Source organism: Rhea pennata, chromosome 2 (genome assembly GCF_028389875.1).
Source record: "Rhea pennata isolate bPtePen1 chromosome 2, bPtePen1.pri, whole genome shotgun sequence".
NCBI classification, from domain to species: Eukaryota; Metazoa; Chordata; class Aves; order Rheiformes; family Rheidae; genus Rhea; species Rhea pennata.
Window position 1 is genome coordinate 112618249 of NC_084664.1, and position 21912 is coordinate 112640160.

The 21912-nt window shown below is 34.4% G+C and overlaps 1 protein-coding gene across 7 annotated transcripts in view; it reads left to right on the forward strand.

Moving 5' to 3' along the window:
- The window catches only part of LPIN2 (lipin 2), a 48073-nt gene that overhangs the window by 16044 nt on the left and 10117 nt on the right, over positions 1–21912 (forward strand). For 4 of the 7 annotated variants that reach the window (XR_009957668.1, XM_062570193.1, XM_062570188.1 and 1 more), the window contains exons 3-13: positions 2181–2276; positions 6061–6359; positions 9906–10013; positions 15249–15372; positions 16032–16353; positions 16606–16705; positions 17918–18105; positions 19361–19454; positions 19818–19887; positions 19986–20075; positions 20845–20927. Coding sequence is in view for 6 of the 7 variants with exons in the window: in XM_062570193.1 (XP_062426177.1) it covers positions 2181–2276; positions 6061–6359; positions 9906–10013; positions 15249–15372; positions 16032–16353; positions 16606–16705; positions 17918–18105; positions 19361–19454; positions 19818–19887; positions 19986–20075; positions 20845–20927 (1574 nt within the window). In the remaining variant the exon portion in view is untranslated. Of the gene's footprint in view, positions 1–1462; positions 1603–2180; positions 2277–6060; positions 6360–9905; positions 10014–15248; positions 15373–16031; positions 16354–16605; positions 16706–17917; positions 18106–19360; positions 19455–19817; positions 19888–19985; positions 20076–20844; positions 20928–21912 lie in introns of all 7 variants that reach the window. The other 3 variants (XM_062570192.1, XM_062570191.1, XM_062570189.1) reach the window with 3 other exon arrangements.

Genomic DNA, 21912 nt, shown 5'->3' on the forward strand with positions numbered 1-21912 from the left:
CTAGTAGTTTTTCAGGAAGACACATGAGAAGTAGTACAGTTATGGTTGGAATGTCTAATGATTATGTAAGAAGGAAGATGCTCTTAGAACAGGAGTGGTCTGAAACTTCATATTGATAAATGTCTTCAGTAATTTTTGAGAAGCTGAATCAAATAAGAGAGGACTTCAGCTTCTGTATACCTCTACTTCTACCTCAAAATGTCATTGAATAGTATAAACATCTACTCTTTGTATCTGATATTATCAGCTAGTTCTTAGCTTCTTTTAGCTTTTTTCTTTTTTTTTTTTTTTTTGAATGTTAAGTCTTTCAGTAGTCGAGTGAATGTTTATTACTGTGTTCTATACTCTTTTTTTCTCTGACATATGAAAGGCTAGGGTTAATTGGCAGTCTCAAGATGCGTGGGAATGCAAAATATACATATTTATTTCAACTCTATACTTAAGACATATACTGAAAAGTCCAAAAATCAATGTGAGATATAGCTGCTAAAATTAGGGATTTTTGTCTGTCTAAATTGGTATAAAGTAAAGGTTGAAGAGGGAAACTCATGTTACTCAACTGGAAATACAAGAATATATTTTAAGAACAAACTATGTTTGATAGTGAAATGAGTATGAAATTCAGATCAATTTCATTAGTCTGGAATTTTGGGGAGAAGAAAAAAATGTTGTCTTAGGGATTTGTGCATTGTCCACAACCATGTTTGGATATCTGTCTGTAATTTACACCTCCTCTGATTGTGTTTTCTTGGCTAATGGTTTTAATCTTATCAGAGTGAATGAGACTGGGTAGGTAGTGTCTTTCTTTAGCAATCTGGCATTTTTGTTTCTTGGCAGTCCAAGTGCTGATCTTAAGATTAGTCGTCTTTGCTTTTTTGATTGATCATTCCATATCAAAATACGAACTGATGAGCATTCCAAAAATTAAGATTGAGATGTAATTCCTTCTTTTGCTTGAGATGTAATTCTTTCTTTTGCTTTGGCAGGAAACTGCAACTTGAGTATGTATGTATCAGGTAACTCATAGGAGTTACAGCTTGAGGGCCCCATACATTCAAAATTTCATTTGGTCTCCTTTTGACAAGTGTCTAAACTATACATAGCCTCCCATGACAATGGCATTTTCTACAGCAAGACAAGCTTCTATCTGACAAATATTAAATTATTTTGAATTAGCCAGGCTAAATGTAGATGTACAATACTATTAGATAAGATCCATTGAAAAATAAGTAATTTTATTTGAATATTGAACATGTTCTACTTGAAAATTTTTGGAGTGGAATTTAACTGGAGGTCCAAGATTTTGCCAAGGTGATGAAGTAAAATAGTTTTAACGTGGTGTTTGAAATATGTTTGGTTTTGTTTTATTTTATCTGTATGGGGAAGCATTGTCTCTCCCTCCTGCGCAATTATTTTGAAGTAAAGTATGTTTTATGAGACTAAAAATATTTTTTTGCTCTAGAAAAAACACTGGTTCTAGAAGGGTTGTGGTCCTGTTTCATACCCTCATAAACTCATGAGCAGGAAAATCTGAAACAGCATTAACTGAAATGCAGAAATAACCATGGCAAATCTCTATCTCGCTGAAGCCATACAGTTAAGGTTACTTAAGGTTACTTGTGTGTGTGTGTGTGTGTGTGTGTGTGTGTGTAAATATATATATATACATGTGTGTATATGTATATGCATATATATTATCTGCATAAATACATATATAGAGACAGGGAGAGAAACAATACCAGCCTTCAAGAAGCTTCCAGTTTGTCATCTTGAACTTACAGTATTTTGGACTCAGACCAGACCCTATTTCAGTTTGAGCTTTAAGCATGTTAGCGTGGACAGTCTCATTCATTCATCTTTCTTCTAAAGAAAGAAAGACTAGATCAATAATTATTATTTAGGGTTTTAGCTCTCTAAAGTAGTTGAGCAAGATTCAGTCTTCAGCTGTTTTAAAATTTTCCTTCAATTTTTCAGTTAGGCCCAGAATCTCTTCTCAGAGCCTGGCTTGTTTTGGGGGTAACAAAATAAAGACTACTACAATAGACTTCTTTCAAAAAGCGGAGGGGGAAGAAGTAATGATCATACAGTGAAATAAAATTTATTATGAAATATAACTGGGTCTCACAGCTAGTACTTTCCCCTCAGATGAATTATTTGCATTAAATTGTCTCATTCTGCAGATCGATATAGAAATTAACGGCGATGCTGTTGATCTTCATATGAAACTGGGTGACAATGGAGAAGCTTTCTTTGTACAAGAAACTGAAGAGGAAAATGTAAGGATTTTGTGCTTCATGATAACTACAATGCTATGTTAACAGAGCAATGTGTTAAAAATGCTTAATATTGTCAATATTATAACTTTTTTGAAAGTTAGATTTTCTGTGACAGTCTTGCGTCACTCATACCATGCCAATGTGGTTGATAGTCTGTGGAATTTTGTTATTAGTGATAATAAAGTACTGTATTAGAACATTATTTGAAATATTTGCTGAATTTTTATTTACTTTCTTTTAGTATTCTCATTCTTGTTGACTGTAGTTATACATATTGCAGTACCTTATAATAATTTTTTGCTATAAGTTCTTACAATGGTGTTACTGACCTCTATACTAATAAAGTCTGTTTAATTTGACACAAATTTTAAAAAAATAATTTTTGGCACAGTTTTTTACTACTTAGAAATGAAACTTTCACCAGTTAACAATAGCTTCTCAAACTTGAGAATTCTTCTTGTAATACCAAAATTAATTTCCCAAGACCTTTTGTGACTGGAAGCTAGTGAGACTCAGGAAGAGGGGAATATTGATTCCTTTCTAGTCTGGTATCTTAAGGATAGGGGACCTGTGTAATTGCAGTATTTGTCAGTCCTGAGCTTTATAACTTTTGAATCTGTTGGCCTTTTTTAGCAAGACAGAAGAAGGTTTAAACAGAAAGTTCCAAAAGGTTCAAAGAAAATAATTAGAGGGGAGGTAAAATATCTTGCCTCAGTGAGGGAAAGGATGCAGTGTGAATTCACTCCTGCTATTAGGAACCAGAATCTTCCATTATGTGAAATCAGCTTGATTTTATTTTTTCCTTTTTTTTTTTTTTTTTTTTTTTTTTTCCTTCTTGGCACTGTTATGGCACTGTTTGTTTACTGTAGGGGAAGGGAGGAAGCACCCATTTTATAAGCAGTTAGGTTACCATTTAAACTGGAAGAGAAAAAAAGCATTAAGACTAGTATGGTTAATAATAATGATCTTGGAGAAAGAAATCATAATACTTAAGAGAAATAAAACTTGGGTTCTGTTTTTAGCATACACCATGAGTAAAATCAAAACTGAAAGCAGTTCTTTATAGATGCAGATCATGTCTGTCACTGATAAGAATTGATCAGTCTTAAGATTATGGTTTGGTCTTTTTTATTATCATTATTTCGCTCGTTAGAAAACATAGGTGGAAAACATTACCTTTGTCTCTGGTACAAAGTTTTAAAGAGGCACTTGCTTTGTAAATTTTACTTTCTAACAAGAGTTATCTGTTATCTGCCTTGTCTGTGTATAATGTGTTCTAGAAAGCTGATAGTTCTTGCTGAAAGTACAGAATGAATTAGCTACAGAGCTGAAGATTGAGTTGATATTTAGTCCCCGCTAGAGACTTTCACTGTGTATTTCTGCTGCTGATCACATATATCCTTTTGGTCAGTTCTTGAAATTGTGCTTGAATTATAGATACTACAGTTGTCATCATGGCCTTGAGTTGTTCAGAAAGCTTCTTTCAAGTGATCTGTCTTTGCTGTTTTCAGGTCTTGACGTCCAGAAGTAATACCCACACTCCATGATTATGCAAATCAGAGACTAGTAGCAAGAAGCTTTCCTTTTTGGTGTGATGTGTTGTGCTGAAAAATATATATGAAGCTTTTTTTTTTATTATTATTTTCATCTCAGATACTTTGCATGATACTTTCAGGGCTATTATATTGTGACTTTCAGAGATTTTTTTTGGTAACTTTTAACTTTTCTTTAGTTTTGCTTCTGTTTCTTGAATTTTGTCTTACTATTCTAGATTATTTACCACCAATTATATAGAATGGCCACTTTGTAGGAACTTCTGTGCTATCATTTTATTTGAATTTTTTTCACTGTGCAAAATCTTTGTCTTTAGTGCTACATAAGGCTGTATTTTACTCTCCTTTCTCTAATTTTTCTCCATCTTCTAGATAATGAAGCAAAATTTAGTCTGTAACTGTTAACTTCTTGAAAAATTGAATTTAATATTAAATTACTAGCAATTCAAGATCTGAACACATCAAAAGTAGTGTCAGTGCTCTGGCTATTCCTGACCACTATGTCATTCCAGACTGCTGCAGTAACTAATCTTCTTGATAATAGTGCCTGCAAAGTAAGAGGCATCTTATATTTACTTCTTATCTTGAAATAGAGCCCTGAACTTTTCCTCCTTCCTCCTTCCCATACAAATTCCATTCTCTAGTCATTTTGTTCCACTTTGTCTTACTCCTTTGCTCCTTTATACAGCATTTTTCTTTCAGTCCAAGTGTCAGTACTGTCTGATTTCTTGTATGATGTATTATGAACACTTGGTGACTTAGAAGTATGGATACTATGGGAGGATAGACAGTGTTCTTGACTATACTTCCTCTAATGTGAAAATAGTTTTATAAACACGGGCTTCTGATCAGTAGAGCTCTTCCTTGATCTGAATCACTGCTTCAGAGGGCAGTAAATTGTAATTAGTTGAAGGGGCTTTTTTCTTTTTTAACTTGAATAAATTATAATTAGGTCAAATTTTTCTTTTTGAAAGCTAAGTAGTGTGGATGGCATGGATGACAAAACTGAGTGCACCCTCACCAGGTCTGTGGTTAGCATGAAACTAGGAGGAGTGGAAGATAGGCCAGAAGAAAGAGCCACCATACAGAGACAGCTCAACAGACTGGAAGGTTGGACCACCTGGAATTGAACAAGGTTTAACCAAGATAAATGTGAAGTCATGCATCTGGAATGGAGTAATCCCACACAGCAGTGCACTGCCTGGGGGAACTGCAGCTATATGGAAAAGGCTCTGGGGGTTCTGTGCACAGCAAGCTAAATGTGAGACAGCGGTGCACTCTTGCAGCAATGCAGACAAATGTGTCCTGGGTTGTATCAGCAGGAGTACAGCCAGCAGACAGAGGGATGTGATTATTCCAGTCTACTCAGCACTTGTTAGGCCAAATCTGAAATACTATCTCCAGTTTTGGTCCTTACAGTTCAAGAGAGACATGTAAAACTGGAGGAAGTCCATTGGAGGGCCACCAAGATGGTTGGTCAGTGTGTTGAAGAAGTCATCATAGGAAGGAAGGTTGTTGGAACAGGGTTTGTTCAGAGAAGAGAAGGCTCAGGGTGATCTAACTGCAGTCTTGCAATACCGAAAAGGTAGTTATAGAGAAGACAGAGGCAGTCTCTTCACAAAGGTGCGCCACAAAAGGCAATGGGCACAAGGAGAAAATTCCATCTAGTTATATGAAAAAAATTTTCACCATGATAACAATTAAACACTGAAATAGGTTGCTCAGAGAAGTAGAAGAATCTCCCTTGCTATAAAATTTCAAGGCTTAAGCTTGATAGTGCCTGGGTAAGCTAATCTAAAGCTCAAGCTCTGCTTTCAACAGAAGGTTGGACCAGATGATCTCCAGATGTCCCCTTCAAACTAAACTTTTCAGTGAGTCTGTGTTTCAAAATAAATACAGAGCACTGAATTTATTTAGCCTGGTGTGCTCTAGGACAAATAATTTCAAAACCATTTTAGTGCACATACCATCACAGGTATATAAGCTTTGCTGCCATGATCAATTGTGTATGTCTCCTTAAAACTGTATTAATATAAATACATTAATTTTTTTGGACTTTCTATATTCCCACTCTTGGACTTGGTTCCTTTCTGGGTATCAGTCTCGTATAGCACTGGGCCATGGTATGGTCTCATATCTAAATATAGATGAAAAGATTAATCTGTATACCATCCTGTATATACATAACAAATGAAATTAGTCTATTTTTTGTTTACTTGTTTTTTGTTTAGGAAAAAGTTCCTGCATATTTGGCAACTTCTCCAATACCCACTGAAGACCAGTTCTTTAAAGAGACTGACAATCATTTGAAGTCAGGTGAAAATGAGAGGACGTGTCCGAACTCAGAGGTTCCACACTCTGTGGAAGCAGAGACTGTGTTCACCCCAGGTTCTGTGAAAAAGAAAAAAAGAAGAAGAAAGAAATACAAACAAGATAGCAGGAAGGAAGATCAAATCTCTTCTGCTGGGACGGAAGAGATTTTTGAAATGGAAATAAGCTCAGATGATGAGAAAGGTGTTCAGCTACTAAGGTAAACTATCAAATATTTGCTGAGTGCTTTCACTGGTATCGCTGAACCTTTTAAAGAGTGACTTCTACCTCTCCTCTACACAAATAATGCGTAAATTCCAAAAGGCTGCAGGTAGGCTTTTTCCTTTTGAAATGCAGCCCTCCCACGATACCCCCACCCCCAAACATTATCTTCCATATTGCTATAGAATCTTTCAAATTAGGCTGTATTGGTATGAATCAAATTAAACTCAGTCTGATAAAGAAGTGTAGTCATGGTCTACTGCATGACTGAGCATTAAAAACTTTAAAAAGTAACTTTTCTGATTAAGCAGAGTAGTGTCATAGTGTGGTTGGAAAACTATGTAAGCTGCAGTATGACATGCCCGTAGTGCACTATGTCTGACTTAAGCTTCTTGTTACAGAGAAGTTAACTTTGGTAACTGAAAACTACAGAAATGAACACTCCTTCACATTTGTAGGGACAATTCTTTACATGTTCGTAGTCATATAGAAAAAAAATCCTGTATTTTGAAGCATTATCAGCATAGTGGAACTTGCTGTAAAGTGGTAATAAACTGCAGGAGCTTTATGTTTAATGTGATTGAATTGTGGTTCTGGCAACTTTATCTTGAAAGAAAGTTGTTATTTAAAGAGTATTTCAAATGAAATGTAAAACATGCTTTAACTTAGATCTTCCAAATCACATTGAATGATTATATTCCTATGCGAGTAACAGGAGGTTTATAGCAATAAAAGAAAGCTATCAAGCACTTAAATGAATCAAACAAAATCTAAGAAAAGCCTACTCATCAGTTCTCTGTGGAAGTTTCTTAGGCATTTTAACAGAAGAAATAGAGTTGCTTTTTTGGCAAAGCGAACTGCTTTATTGCAGTTTAGTATTACTGCTAAATGTAGTATTATCTGAATACATTCATTACCTATTCTTGGAATTTAAAGACTGATTTGACAGAAGAGAATAAAGTGCAACTTAAAAGAATCTTTGGTCCCTCAATACGGGTGTTCAGAGAAGTCTCAAATATGCTAAAAGGTACCAGTCAAAAAGGTGAGTGCAACAAAAAACCTTAATTCTAAATATTATCAGAACTATGACCAAGGCAAAAAACAATATCTGAATTTTTAATACTTTTTAGAATATATGTAGCTTTACTAGGCCTCCTTCATTCCTCTTGTCTTTTCACTCTTGTGAAATGTTAAAGAATTGTCATTTTGATATTTTGAATATTCTGTCTATACCTAGTTATTGGTATTTTATTTAGTGTAAGATTTTTTTCCCCATTTTTCCCTTTCAGGATAAGCATTGTCTTTGCTCGGTCTTCAGTACAAAAACATTAAGACAAAAATAACTTACGAATAATTTGTCTTAGTGAAGCTAACAAAATTTCCATCAAATATAGGTAGAAAGGAGATACAGCCTGTGAATAGTTTTCATATTCCTTACTAAATAAATTATTACAACTGTACAAACACTTTAGAAATGTCATGCCTGTAACAGCTACTTTCACCCCATTCAGACTGATCTTCAAGCGTTTATCTTAATTTTAGTAGAGATGAATAAAAATGCGTAGGTTTGATTGAAATATCTGGTTTAATCATACCTGAGCAGGCCATATTGTTTCCATAAAGGTTACACTGGTTTTATTGTTTGTGCACTGTAAAATAAAATTTGAAAAGGCTTTTTCTTTATAAACCAGAATATTTTTGTGAACAAACTGCAGTAGAAATGCATTCTCGATTGAAAAGAGAGGTACAGTATTATGATGTAAAAGGAAGATTTTTGTAAGACGCTGAAATGTATACACACACACGCACTCTTAGCTGTTATTAGATGTGGCTTCAGATTTCAGAGTGTAACTGAGAAAGGAAGATTAATGTTCCATTTGGGACATTTCAGCCACAGACACAAGCATGCAATGTCTTACCTAGTTTTATTCTTATAAAGTAGAAAACAGGCTATTTCCTGTTCCTTGGGACAATCCATTTCCAAGTATTAATTAACTTTTTTTAAAAGCATCTTTTATAGCTATATAAACCTTGTATATGTATTTAAATATATTGTATTTATATATATTTATACATATTTATATATACTTAAATATCTTGCATCTGTGTTTGTAACCTTAGAGATCAGATTTCCCCAGTGAGGGATAAAATCTGGTTGTTTCATTCTTAATGTGAACAGCATTGGTGGCTATTTCCCAGTTATTAAAATTCATTTAGTGCCACCTGTTTGTCATCTTGCCCCCTTTCAAGTCAGAATATTGAGGACCTGTTTCTAATCATCTTCTTGTTTCCTTACTTAATTGTTTCATAACAACATTTGCCTCTCTTTGGGGTACATAGCACTGGACATGCACAAAAATAGTATGAGACTTATTCTTATCGTTGTTAGTTTGGCTTATGAATATGCAGGATGCAAAGTCTCTGCTGCTATCATCTAAGCAAATTTTCCTAAGAATAATGATACTGAATAAGAAGTGGAATATGTGTGTTCCCTTTTTAAGATTCAGTTCTTAACATAAAATAATAAAATGTCTTCCAAGTGAAAGATGTGTACAAATAACTACTACAACTCATCCTTAGATCTAAAGAGCTGTATTGAGTAAGTGTGTAAACTCTGAATATTTATGCATTTTAATAGATAATGTTAAAATTTTTTATTTCTTTTATGGATGGCGAAAAGAAGCATTAATATGCCAAAACAAGAGATCTAGTGCAACCATTCTGTTGATGGATTTTTTTTTTTCATAATAGTATCTTACAATAATTTGTATTGCTTTTTGCACTTAAATCCCATGCTTACCTTCCTTGTCTTATATGCAGTGTGGTAGCTATAATGCTCTTAATGGAAAGTCAAAACAGAATATTCCTGAGAATATTCAATTAATTTCAGAAAGCTATAAAAAGATATGAAGTATTTATAACACAAACATTTAAAAAGGACTTCTGTGTAAAATACAGTGCATGCATACTATTTTTTTTCCCCTGTTACGGAATATTGAGTAGAGTCCTCAGGCCAAACTAATCTCTATTCAAAAAAGTTACAATACTTTTAGCTACTCATTGTAGTTTAGGTTAATTTGTAAATTTCTGAGTGAATTATGTGGCTTGTTGCTACCCTATTTTCTTACCATTTTTAATTTGTGAATAATGTGTATTGGTAAAATGCATTGTCAAAGCTATTTTTTCTGTTTCACTTTTTTGAAAGTTCTAAATTTTACATCATGCAAATTTGTATGTTCAACTTCAGTTTTGGTAGTATTAACTGGCTGCAGAGGATATCACTTATGCTAGTGTGATTTATCAGTTCAATATTAACTTACTATGTGTCAGAGTAGTAGATTTTTAAGCTCTTGTGATATTTTAACTATTAACAGTAGGGTTTTTGCATATTTTAGGTTGTATAAAGATGCATTACATGTAGTGAGTTATTAATACACCTTTTTCTTTTGATCTTAGATTTTTAATAATAAGTGATTTTTCTAACTGAATTAGCATGTAGATATTCTTATAGCTAACTTACTTAGTGTCTCGTGTGTCTCCACAGAGGATCCTCAAATTCATCACCGAAGGGTGAAGAACAGAAAGAATCTTTGATTTATCACTCGAAGGATCGTTACCCCTTGTCTGATGGAGACTGGTCCCCTCTGGAGAAGTAAGCCACTTTGTAATCTGTGGAACTATCAGACACGCCTAACTTTTTGTCATATCAATTGCTGAATTTGCTACTTACTTGGAACTTTTTGTGAACTTTCTACTCTGTTTATATTGCATATATTAAACAAAATCTGTGTCTTTTTTAACAGATGAACAGAACTTTTCTTACTCAAATTCACTATCAAAGAAACAAAGTACAGTTGATAAGATTTGCTTAAGTTGAGAAAGGCATGGGAAAACAGATGTATTCCCTATGATTCAGCCTACCATAAACAATGATTGACATGCTATAAAGCAAAAGTATTGAGTATTCAATGTAGGTTGGAATTTGCCAGGTAAAATAACTTAAAATTACTCTAGATAAAGCTAGGCCCTGAACTTGAGCCAGTTCAGAACAGAGGATTTGCTAGTTACCAGGATACCAACCCAGATACCAACAGAGATACTAGCAAAAGTAGTAGATTATTGCAGATTGTTACAAATTATATAATGCAGCCCTCCAGTCAATTTTCGGTTACAATGACTGGAACACTTCTGTTTATACATTCAAGCGCTTCAATTTATTCTCTTCAAGCTCCTTTATTCAATTGCCGTTCTAGGTTTTTCAAGACTTGGCCTTCAGGAGTTTGGCTTTCACCACTCTAGCATTAATCCATGTCTGTACAAGAAAATGTTCTGTCCATGTGACCTAGTACTCGAGCCTTTGCACTGTTTTTGGAAAGCTACAGCTAGATTTCATACTGTGCCCTTTCCTATGCGTTGTGTATAATATAAGTACCTAGCATGAAGCATACTGAGCAACATCTTGGTTCATCTTAACTCTTTGGAGGTTATCTAGTTCTGCTGTTTTTCAGTTTGTCTGGAGACTTTACCTCACAGCGGATTCACAGTGTCACTGAGGATTACTGACCAGCCTTCTGTGATATGCAGTTGTTGCATTTTTCCTTCTGTATGCATACTCTTCTGGTATCGATAGTAGCAGAAGAGAAGACTCCAAGCTTCAGAATATGTTTTCTGAAGTGCACATAATCTCTCTGTTTCTGGGGTTGCAACTTCAGAACCATCTGAAGGCACCACACCGTCGATGGTGCCTCCTAATTACGCTAGTACATAGTTCATTAATGAGCAGTTGGGAGCACCTGGACAGGAAATCCATTGTCATTCCTTTTTATGTTTTGGGCTCCTCAGCTGTACTCAGTGAGATGTAGTCTTCAAGTATTCTCACAAGTCATTCAGAATCATAATTTATGATTAAAAAACATCAGTGTTTGATCCTGGATTGACAGGGTGTCATATGAACTATGTCACCTAACCAGTTGTAGCATAGAGCCCTTTGTCAAGGCAGGCTGATACTCCTTCTCAGTGTGTCAAATTGTAACTAACATAGATGAGCAGGTTGTGTCTAGGAGACATGATTCATCCCTCCCTCACTTTTGCAGTTGTGAAGCTGTCCTGAGGAATTCACCAATATATTGCCTCTTCCCAAATACAACAGTGTTTTCTGTTTTTTTTTTTTTTACCTTACAGAATAGTATACTCAACTGCACTCATCCGAACATTTAGATGCCATCTGAGAGAAATTTGCTTGAGTCCCAGAGCACATCTGCCTTTCTCCCTTCCTGAGCCCTAGCAATTAGATTTCCTGTAGTAACATCAGTGCAAGAAAGGTTCTTTATCTTTGGGGTGTCCTTTTTTGCAGGGAGGAAAAAGGGGAAATAACCATCCAGTTTATTTCTATCTGGTACCTGATAGATGCCAGTTCCAAGTGACCGTCCTTTGAAAGACCCTTAAAGTGAACCATGGGCTGTATCAAAACTTCAGGTACAAATAGTGTAGAGTTCACTTCATTCATCAGATAAATTCTGATGAAGTTCTGTCTGACTTGGCTGAAAAATGTTTCTGTTGTCATACTTGCAAAACTACTTACCTGGAGCTCCATTCATCCCTTCATAAAGGGGTGTCCAGAGTTGATGTGGTACTACAAGTGTCTGTCTTAGAGTGGCCAAGAAACAGTTCAGTGGCATTCTTGTGCCTTAGTGGTTCTGTGATCTCCTGCTGTATAACTGCTGTATAAACAAGAGGCTGCAACTTTTGAGTTATGCCCAACCACTTACCAGAATTCTTTAAGATGTGAAGCTCACATTTATTTACTTCCCATTCTCCTTCCTCTCTTTCCTTCTGAATCTTTCGCAACCATAGAATCAAAACCTCAATACATCAAATATCTGTAAATAAGTAACTCAAGTCTCTGTATTCCTGTTTGAGCCAAAAACCTGAGAAGTGGCAAGACATGAATGGGTCCTCTGCAAAAGCAAAATTTTTCCACCTCCAAATGACAGAACATTTAAAGTTTTATCTGAATGCATCCTTGACTGTATATGTTGAAGAACTTTAGTTTCTAATAAGTAACCATTCCAAACTGTAGAAGAAAATTCTATAGTGGAAGAAGGAAATAAGTGATTTGTTTAAGTAACACAGGAAATCTAGGAGAAAGGTTTGAAGCAAGTCATCTATATTTTAGCTGTAGGATTTCTTTCCTAATTCCAGAAGACTTTTTACATGCTTGGGAGAGAGCAATTTTTTTTTTTTTTTTTTTTTTTTGATAAAAGCTTAATAGGCTTGCTATTGGAGACAGAGAAGATTTGCTATTGCCTTGGAAACAGAGAAGGAATTTTAATTTTTGCACTTCTGAAAGGCTTAATGTAGCAACATAGGTAACCTGAATGAGCTGCTAGCTGCTTGTAAATTGTAATATGAACTCAGTATATAGGGGCATAGTATATAGGGGAACTTGGTATATAGGGGCATATCTTCCTTCATTGCACCTGCTTTACTGTTTTTAAGAAACAATATTAAACTTTTAACAAGCTTTGTGGTGTTACCCATTCAAGAAATTAAGAGGTCATTAGGAAAGTGCTGAGTTATATTTGAAACTATTTTGTATCTTTGGATTGATACTTTATTGTGGTAACATCCACAGATTTACTAATTTGTCTTGCAGTTTAAGAGTAGGGCCAGATATGTCTGGGAGCCGGGGAATGCATTATCTAGAATGTATTCATCAGTTTAATTTTTTCCATAAAATGTAGGCATAAAAAATAAGATCTGATGAAGAAATAGCAAAGGGCAGCCACAGGTGTCTTGGCTGCTATCTACCTTAACTGCCACCGTTAATAAAAGGATAGAAGATTTCTCTCTGCACATATGCTGATTCATGTTAAAATCCACATCTCTTCCAAAGCTTCAGTCTTAACTATGACAGGAGATAGTCATGACTTACTCTAAATGGGAAAGTGTTCTGGGCAGGGGGAGGAGGGAATGTTTTGGTCTTGTTTTTTTTTTGGGGGGGGGGGGTTTGTCTTTTACACTTGAGGCTGGTCATCTCACTATTCAGAACCGTTGCAGGGAGCCAAGCAAAGATAATAATCCTATGTCTTTTCCATGAGGACAGTTCTGTTTGTTTCAAAATACTGCCTTACTAACTAGAATAAAACCTAAAAAAATAACTATTAAGCAATTGTTATCTGATACCATCAATGTTCTTCCTTTTCTAATAGGCAATGTTAGCATGACTAGATCAGTATTGCAGGTATGGGCCTTTTGACTTAAAACTTATCCCTGAAAATGGAAAGCTGTTCCATTTGCTTAAACATACAGGACTTTGGTTCTTAATGCCCTGAGTTATACAGTTCTTTGCAGGTACTGCTAATTATTAAGAATTAGTTTTAGACACAGATTAATATGTCTGCAATGCTTCCAGTTGACTTGTGATTTAGACAGAACACATTGTTTTGCACATAGGAAAAGTAAGTTCGTATTCTTCCTGAAAATAAATTTGCAAATGTATTTTAATTGACATGCTACTGTAAATAAGCGCTTCTAATAATATACAAAATGTAATTTCTTTAGAAATTGTTAAAGGAAAAATGAGAAAAAATCTCTAAATGGTTCCCTTTTGTATCCCCAATGAAAGCTGGAACTCAGCAGTAAGATAGCAAATCACATCTTGTAGATCTGTTTAAGTTTCCTGCTATCTTGGATTTTCTGATATCTCTCAGATTCACATAAAAATAGACTAGTGGTGTCTTTACTGTTCTGTTCTTACCATTTTTTGGCTGTACCAGCTTTGGAAAGTCTGTAGCTCTGGAGTCTAATCGATATAATCTGGTATGATTGGATTTGCCTACTGTGAGATCTGTTTCTAGTTGCAAAGCTGAGGCCCTACAAACCTCTACAGAGGTTCAGATATGATACTGCATTGAATAACTTTCTTTCAGGAATTTAGAAAGAAAAAAATCCTGAGAAGAATTAATTCTAAGAGTTACTGTAAGATTTTTAGTATTATGTGGTGTTTATATATAAATGCACTATGAATGTTAAAGTACAGAAAGGACAGTATGTCTATGAAGTGAAATATAAATGACCTTTTCATAAAGGATAGACTTGGATCTTTCCCAATGTTAAATATTACTTCCAAGCAACAACCTTTTATGTTCCCTTTAATTCTGTAAGATTGTAAGAGCGGAATGATTTCAAAATAACACTTTTCTAGCATTATGTAAAGTGAATTCGTCTGGCTTGAGTGGTCCCGGCTGAAGCACGTTTCAGACATTCCTCTCTGATTTATGGATACAATATAATCCATAATTACTATGGAAAGAAAAATTAGAATGGAACCTTAAAAGGTCATGTAATACAAACATATCTGAAGGAAGTTATGTAAAGTAGTCTGTCTTGCCTCCTCTAACATACCTTGTTAATGTTGTTTTCCCTTGCCTATAGACTAGGAATTGGTGTTGCTTCATACATTTGGAAGTTAGGTTTGCAAGACTTTTTTATTATATATATATATATTTCTTTTAACTGAAGTCTTGGCATAGCAAGCTAAAGTACCTTGTAGTGAGAAAACAAATTTAAAGCTAACTTCTCTCTTAATTTTTGATAGTGGCTAAACTTTTATTGTTTTGCTATTTTTTGTTTTGTTTTTTGTTGTTTTGGGTTTTCTGGGAAAACTAGAAGTGGAGAAATCTTATAGGGTGATCAGTATGTAAGTGTCTCAATGTGATTTTAGTTTTAACCTAGTTTCTCACTGTCTAAAAACCCAGCTGGGCATCTTGCCCTGTTGCTGAATAACTGTAGCTCTGTTAAGCCAGAGAAAACTCTACCAACACTAGCTGCACAACGAATGCATTTTAAACACTGTAGCTTTTTTTGTTTGTTTTTGTTCTGTTAGCCCTTTCTCAGAGCCAGTCTGCCCTAAGAGTGATTCAGAACTAGAAGTTAAACCTGCTGAGAGCTTGCTTAGATCTGAATCTCACATGGAGTGGACATGGGGAGGATTCCCAGAATCAACCAAGGTACAGTTATTTATTGCCTGGAGCTCTGAACCGAATTTTTGCTTACCTGAAACTGTGACCTAAAATGTATAGGGAATCTGCTGCTGTTATTCAGAACATTCAACTGAAATAGGAAAGGAGCACCCCCTTGTGGCTGTCTGATAGTAAGCTTTATTGATTTCAAAAGTTAGTCAGTGAAGTTAATCCAGAAAACCTAGCAATGAAAATCTGTAATTTTTGAAAACTTAGTTAGATACAAAAGAAAACAACTGAAGAAATTAATTCCCTTTACTTCTTCTAAGTAAAGTTGTAGTTCTTTACAGAGAAATAGGAGCCCTGATTGAGTGAACTTATTATCTAATAGGACAACTGATGGCATAAGCCTCTAGTACATTCATATTTTTGTTTTTTCTTTCCCTGGTTTGATCAAGTAAAAATTTTTCTAGTCCGATTTCTTTACTGAACTTGTAAATAAGCTAGTATGTAGCTTCTGTTGTAGGAAATGGCTAATTAGATGAGCTGTATTTTATTTTGCTAAAATACATTAAGTGCTTATCTAGTTTATTCCTGACCACGAGTCCAAGCTTAGTGAAAAAAATTAATATAAGTTTAGATTTAATGTTTAGACTGGAATAAAATAAATGATCTGTGAAATTAAAGGATTGAGTTTTGTTTTTCAGATAAGCAAGAAAGAAAAGCTGGAACATCTCAGAACAGCTACCATTACACCATCAGAGAAGACCCATTTTAGGGTCATCCTCAGCTCTGATGAAGTTGAAGATGATGATGTGGTGAAAGATTCCATCTGTACAGTACTGAAACCTGAGCCAAGAACTCATCCTCTGCTTAAGCAGATGGATGTTAAAGATTCCCTTGCTTCTGCAATCGTAGAACCACAAGATTCATTACCATTAGATGCTGATCATCATTCTCGATTGTTGGTGGATCCATCACCAGAAACAAAGCCACCAGCAAAAATTGACTCCCCTTCGAAAAAGAAAGGTATATAATAAAACTGTTCATCTGTTTCTCTGACATGAGCTGCCAAACTTGAAGCAATGCTAGAAAAAGTAGAAATGTGGCTTTTCAATTTTTCATATTAGATGTATTATTAGATGTATTAGATGAAAAAAAATGTAATTAAAATCTGAAATTTATAAATGCTATGAATAAACCTGAATTTTCCAGAATTAGATAGCTGTTTAATGTGTTTGGATAGGTTCTTCCCAGTAATCTTATTTTTAAAATTCACAGGGGTGCATAAGCGAAGTCATCATCAGGGGCCTGATGATATCTACTTGGATGACCTAAAGGCTTTGGAACCTGAAGTTGCAGCACTCTATTTTCCTAAAAGGTAATTCTAAATTAAGGTTCTATAGATTTAGATTTGTATTGCTGTTCAACTACTTAAATTATTACAGGTATGATTTTATGTGTTCATGAGTCACTATAGATGACTCATCTAGTATTGGACTCCAGGTTTCTGTGCTTTTGTGGAATAATCAGTACTGATCTTGTTGTAGAAAGCTATTTCCAGTTTGACAAGAAATGTACTAAAATACCACATGGAAGGTCATTACTGAGAGATTTCTGTCTTTGTAGAACTCATATGCTTTGGAAATAGAGGGAAAAGTCTAAATTATACTGTTATATAAGCCTTTTTTTGCCATATTACTAGCTGTAGATGAGCATGCCTCAGTTTATTTTTCTGCTTGCCCTGTACATCACTTCCAACTTGTTTTTTTAACATTAAAACAGGCAAACAAAAAAGTCCTCAGAATCTTCATTCAAGGCAACCTAGTCTCAGATTTGACTTATGTTTTATTTTTTATGAAATTAAAACATTTTATAATCTGAAAATACTCCCCAGAAGAATAACTGTCTAGGATGATCTTTGTAAAAATAAAATTTAATAAAAAGGAAGTGTCCAAATTCTATTGGCTTAGTTAGAATTAAAATTGTAAACTTATCAGTATATGTAGGATGGATAAGGAACTGATAGCAATGGGACAAATTAAATATATATTAAAAAATTTTGTTCTTTTATGAGTTTAATGCTGTAAATTGATTGTATTTATTGACTAAAGTAACAAATTTCTTCCTAATTACATTATTCAGGATCAAATAAATAATTGTAATCTTAAATAAAAATACCCTGATCATCTAAAAGATCGCTTATCTTTTGCATTGTACTTTTTCCAAATACATTGTGTTCTAAAGACATCAAGCAACGTTGTCTTTCCTTCATTCTTATTGTACAACTTTCTAGTTAAGATTGAAGAGTACAATATTGTTCTGGGATAATAGAATGTAGACAGTCTTTTCTCCATTTAAATCTAGTTATGTTGCAGGCAAGAGATTTCCTAATTTAGCTGAATGTTAGGAGGAGGAGAGCTGGAAACTTTCAGTCTTCCAGTATTACGAAAAGTTTGGGCCTTTTATTGCTTTTTCTTAATCATATAGTACTTGAAAGAAATCTAGTAGCAAGATGATTTTTTGAGTAATTCATTGTACACTGTTCCATAACATGAAATATATTCATGTGATGTGGATCTTTTTTCTTTAGTGATTCCGACCCAGGCTTCAGGCAGTGGACAGAGTCAGATACCCTTTCTGGTTCCCAGTCACCACAATCTGTAGGAAGTGCTGCTGCTGATAGTGGCACAGAGTGCATGTCTGATTCTGCTATGGACTTGCCTGATGTCACGCTGTCGCTCTGTGGAGGTCTCAATGAAAATGGAGAGATTTCTAAAGGTACGTAAGCATAAATGCTAATAAAGCTCAGACAAATGAGGTAATGTAAATACTCTTTGAGTTCCACCATCCATGAAGATGCCAATCCATGAAGATTTGGCTTATAATTATGTTCCTGGTGAGAAAAGAACATTAGGAAACTTTGATTTTTCTGTATCCACCAGGTAGAATAGAATTGCTTACAGTGTAAAATTCACAAGTATTTGCAAAGCAGACTGATTGTGGAATTTAGCCTCAAATTCATCAAGAGAACTAAAGTCTTCAATTTCATTGTCCTTTTTTGCACTACGTATTATGTATCTGACCAATCACACTTTCTGGCTGCTATTGCTTCCTTTGCCCTATATAAATTTTTATGAATGATATTTTATCCCATTGCTTAATAAATTTTCTTCTTTTTATTGTTTTAAGCAATTAAGAGTAAAAAATACCATTGTCTTAGACTGTCTTATCTCCTGCTCTTCTTCTCTCATCCCAAATATTTGTTAACTCATAACTTGCTTACTCAACTCAAGAAGTTGATTCTTCTTTCTTAATACTCCTGTTTATTTTAATATGGAAGTTAACTTGATGCATCTTTGAAGCAGCCTCTGGGACCACATAATTTTCATGAGCATGTACTGCAATACTTTTAGTACATTTTTCGTCTCCTCTGTAATGCTCAAATGAAATATAAATGCTTTCATTAATGAAGGCTAAGAACAGGTCTCTTGGTAACATGTAATATGATTGGACTTGATTTGAAAAAAAAAATAAGTTGGTATATCATGCTTGTGTGGGACTTACACTAAATAGTGATTTTCTGCAAATCCTTGTAGTCACTAATCATGAAAATGCTATTAGTAACAAGTATTTAAAAACAAACAAAAAGAATCCCCAAACTAACAACATCCCCCGCCCCTTAATTGTAGTGTAGTATGTAGAGCCCTTATTTGCCAAAATGATTTTTAAAGAAAACTTACTTAGACAAGCATGGCTGTCTTTATGCAGCTTGAGCACTAAATTGATTCCTACCTCCTCCTAATTCTTTGTCTCACTACTGTAATTGTTGAAGTGAATAGCTGGTATGAGGTGCTCCTTGTTACAGAGAAGGCAATCATGGATAGCAGGTAGACCATATTAGCATATCTTGACTAATGTTGCAATATCAGCAAAAACTCTGAAATGCCAGATGTTTTCCTTGATACAAAACAGTCAGACTTCATGGGGGCGGTTGTTATTATTTTTAATTAGTAAAAAAATACTTCTATTGCAGAAAAATTCATGGAACATATTATTACTTATCATGAATTTGCTGAAAATCCAGGACTCATAGACAACCCTAATCTGGTAATAAGGATTTATAACAGGTAAATTCTCTACATAACATAATTATTTTATAGATTTCCTTTAAAATTTCTCTTTTCAAAGAGAATGCATTTTTCAAGTCTTACTGTGATTTGTGGGTTTGATGGATCAGCTCTTTGGTCTTTACAGAGAATGATTTTTGAACTGAAGATTTACACTAATTTTAGCTTTGACTGAAGCAAGGTTTTGCAGCAATTAGTACTGATGTTGAATAGTGCATATTAAAATAACTGCTTGCAGTAAACTTTAATATTAGTTGTTGGCATCAAATAGATATGTTTTCAGCAAGAAAGGGCATTTTGCACACTACTTATTTACATCTATTCAAATTTTGTAATATCTTATCAATAATGTGTTTTAAACAGGTATTATAACTGGGCATTGGCTGCTCCTATGATTCTGAGTTTGCAGGTGTTTCAGAAAAGTTTGCCCAAGGTAAATAGACATATGTGTACATTTTACATGTAATAACACATGATTCTGTATTTTCTATACAAATGGAACACACACCTAACTAAATTAAATATTTTCAGGCTACAGTCGAGTCTTGGGTCAAAGAAAAAATGCCAAAGAAGTCTGGAAGGTGGTGGTTCTGGCGCAAGAGAGAAAGCATGATTAAACAGGTAATTGAAAGCTACTTTGATTTTAGTTCACTTGACCATTAAAAGATGAAAAAAAAATAATAATTTGAGTCTGAAATGCCTTATAATGCTTCTCATAGCTTTCTGTCACTTCTTGCCGGCTGAAAGTCATTCAGTGTTGTAGTTAGCTACTTCTGTATATTTAAAGTCTCAAATGCCACTCTTCATTCACTAATGTCACTATGTGCTTCCACAAAATATATTCCATTTAGCTATTGTACAATATTCTTAAAAATCCTTCCTTCTAACTCATAAGTGTTGTCAGACCTACTCTTCAATCACTGAGTATGTTTTAGGAATGTATACAAAAATCGAAGGGTAGGTGCTGTGCAATATGAGAGATGTTACACTGAGATACCTCATTTTAGACTGAACTTAAGCTAAATCTTGAGTATGCATGTATGAAATTTACTAAATAAACAACCCTGTGTAGAACATTACAGCTAAAATATATAAGGTTAGAGATGTTAGGTTGACAGCCCTCTTTATGTTAGGTTCATCATCTTAAACTAGCCATTCTTAACATCTGGCCTACAGAGTTCTGTTTTCTGGAAAAATGGAAAGCTTTAATGGATCATTTCTTCCTAAGGATGTTTTTATTAAATAATTACCAAATAAACAATTCTGAGCACTTAATATAGTTTATTTACTAAACTAATACCTATTTGCTTATATGTGAACTATGAATTTTCTTGGATCAGCTTAAGATCCTTAAAATGACAATATGTTCTTTATTATCACGTTGTTTTAGATACCGGAGGCAAAGGAGGGGAAATCTGAGACACAAAGAGCAAATGAGCTGCCAGCAACTATAAAAGAGCAAGTTAATAGTAGGTGTGTTCCTGTCTGAAGACTGTCTTGCGAAGTGAATACTGTCTTTCTGTGTGTGTGTGTGTTTTTTTTTTTTTTTTTTTGTTATGATCAAATAGGAATTTACTGTGGGAAGAAACATTTTTCTCTGAGCTATTGAAAAGAAAGCAGATGTCTTTGGCAAACAATTTGGCAAAAAAATGTGGCAGTAAACAGTGCAGAAACTACAAGTACATAACAATTATTTTCTATATGCTATTATCCTATTGTGTTTACTTCTTAATCTTAACCTAACTGACAGAGCAATAAAGACATATGTGGTAACCTTTAGCAATGAACCACTACTCTGTAATTTATTAAACATAGTCAGACTGTTTCTGAGCTATTGTTATTCTCTTTTTTTTGTAAAATCCTAATATTGTTTGAATAACTTGAATCATCTGCCATTTCTTTGTAACGGGAAATAATTGAAACAATAAAATAGCATTAATTACACTGCATGAATTGCCCAAGATTGTAGTTGAAAATTAGAAGTATCTAGCACAAAACTGTCTTAATCTAAGTAATTCACTGTGCATATTCATATTCTCCCATGATTTTACAAAGACATTTGTGAGTGTTGTCAGTGCCTTAAAGATTTAAGAAATTGAATATATTGTGACTGATTACTTGAGAGAAATTAAATGCTACCTTTAATCATGAAATCTCTAATTAGCAGAGAAGTAAGTCTGTGGTAACCTTGAAAGGTGAGCTACTCCATTAACTTACCGGCCCACAGTTCAAATTATGTAGTAACTGTGACAGCTTTTTTAAAAAGCAAAGTATTATTGCTTGTTCTGTGTCCCTCTTCATCTATAGTATACCTCATTCAGCAACACAGTATTTGCAATCACTTGATGTTATGTCTCTACTAAACCCATCGTGCGTGGATACAGCTAGAGTATGCATAGTGATATCTAGAGCTCCACTATAGTAGCATGCATTACAAGTCTTATTTGCTTATTGGCAT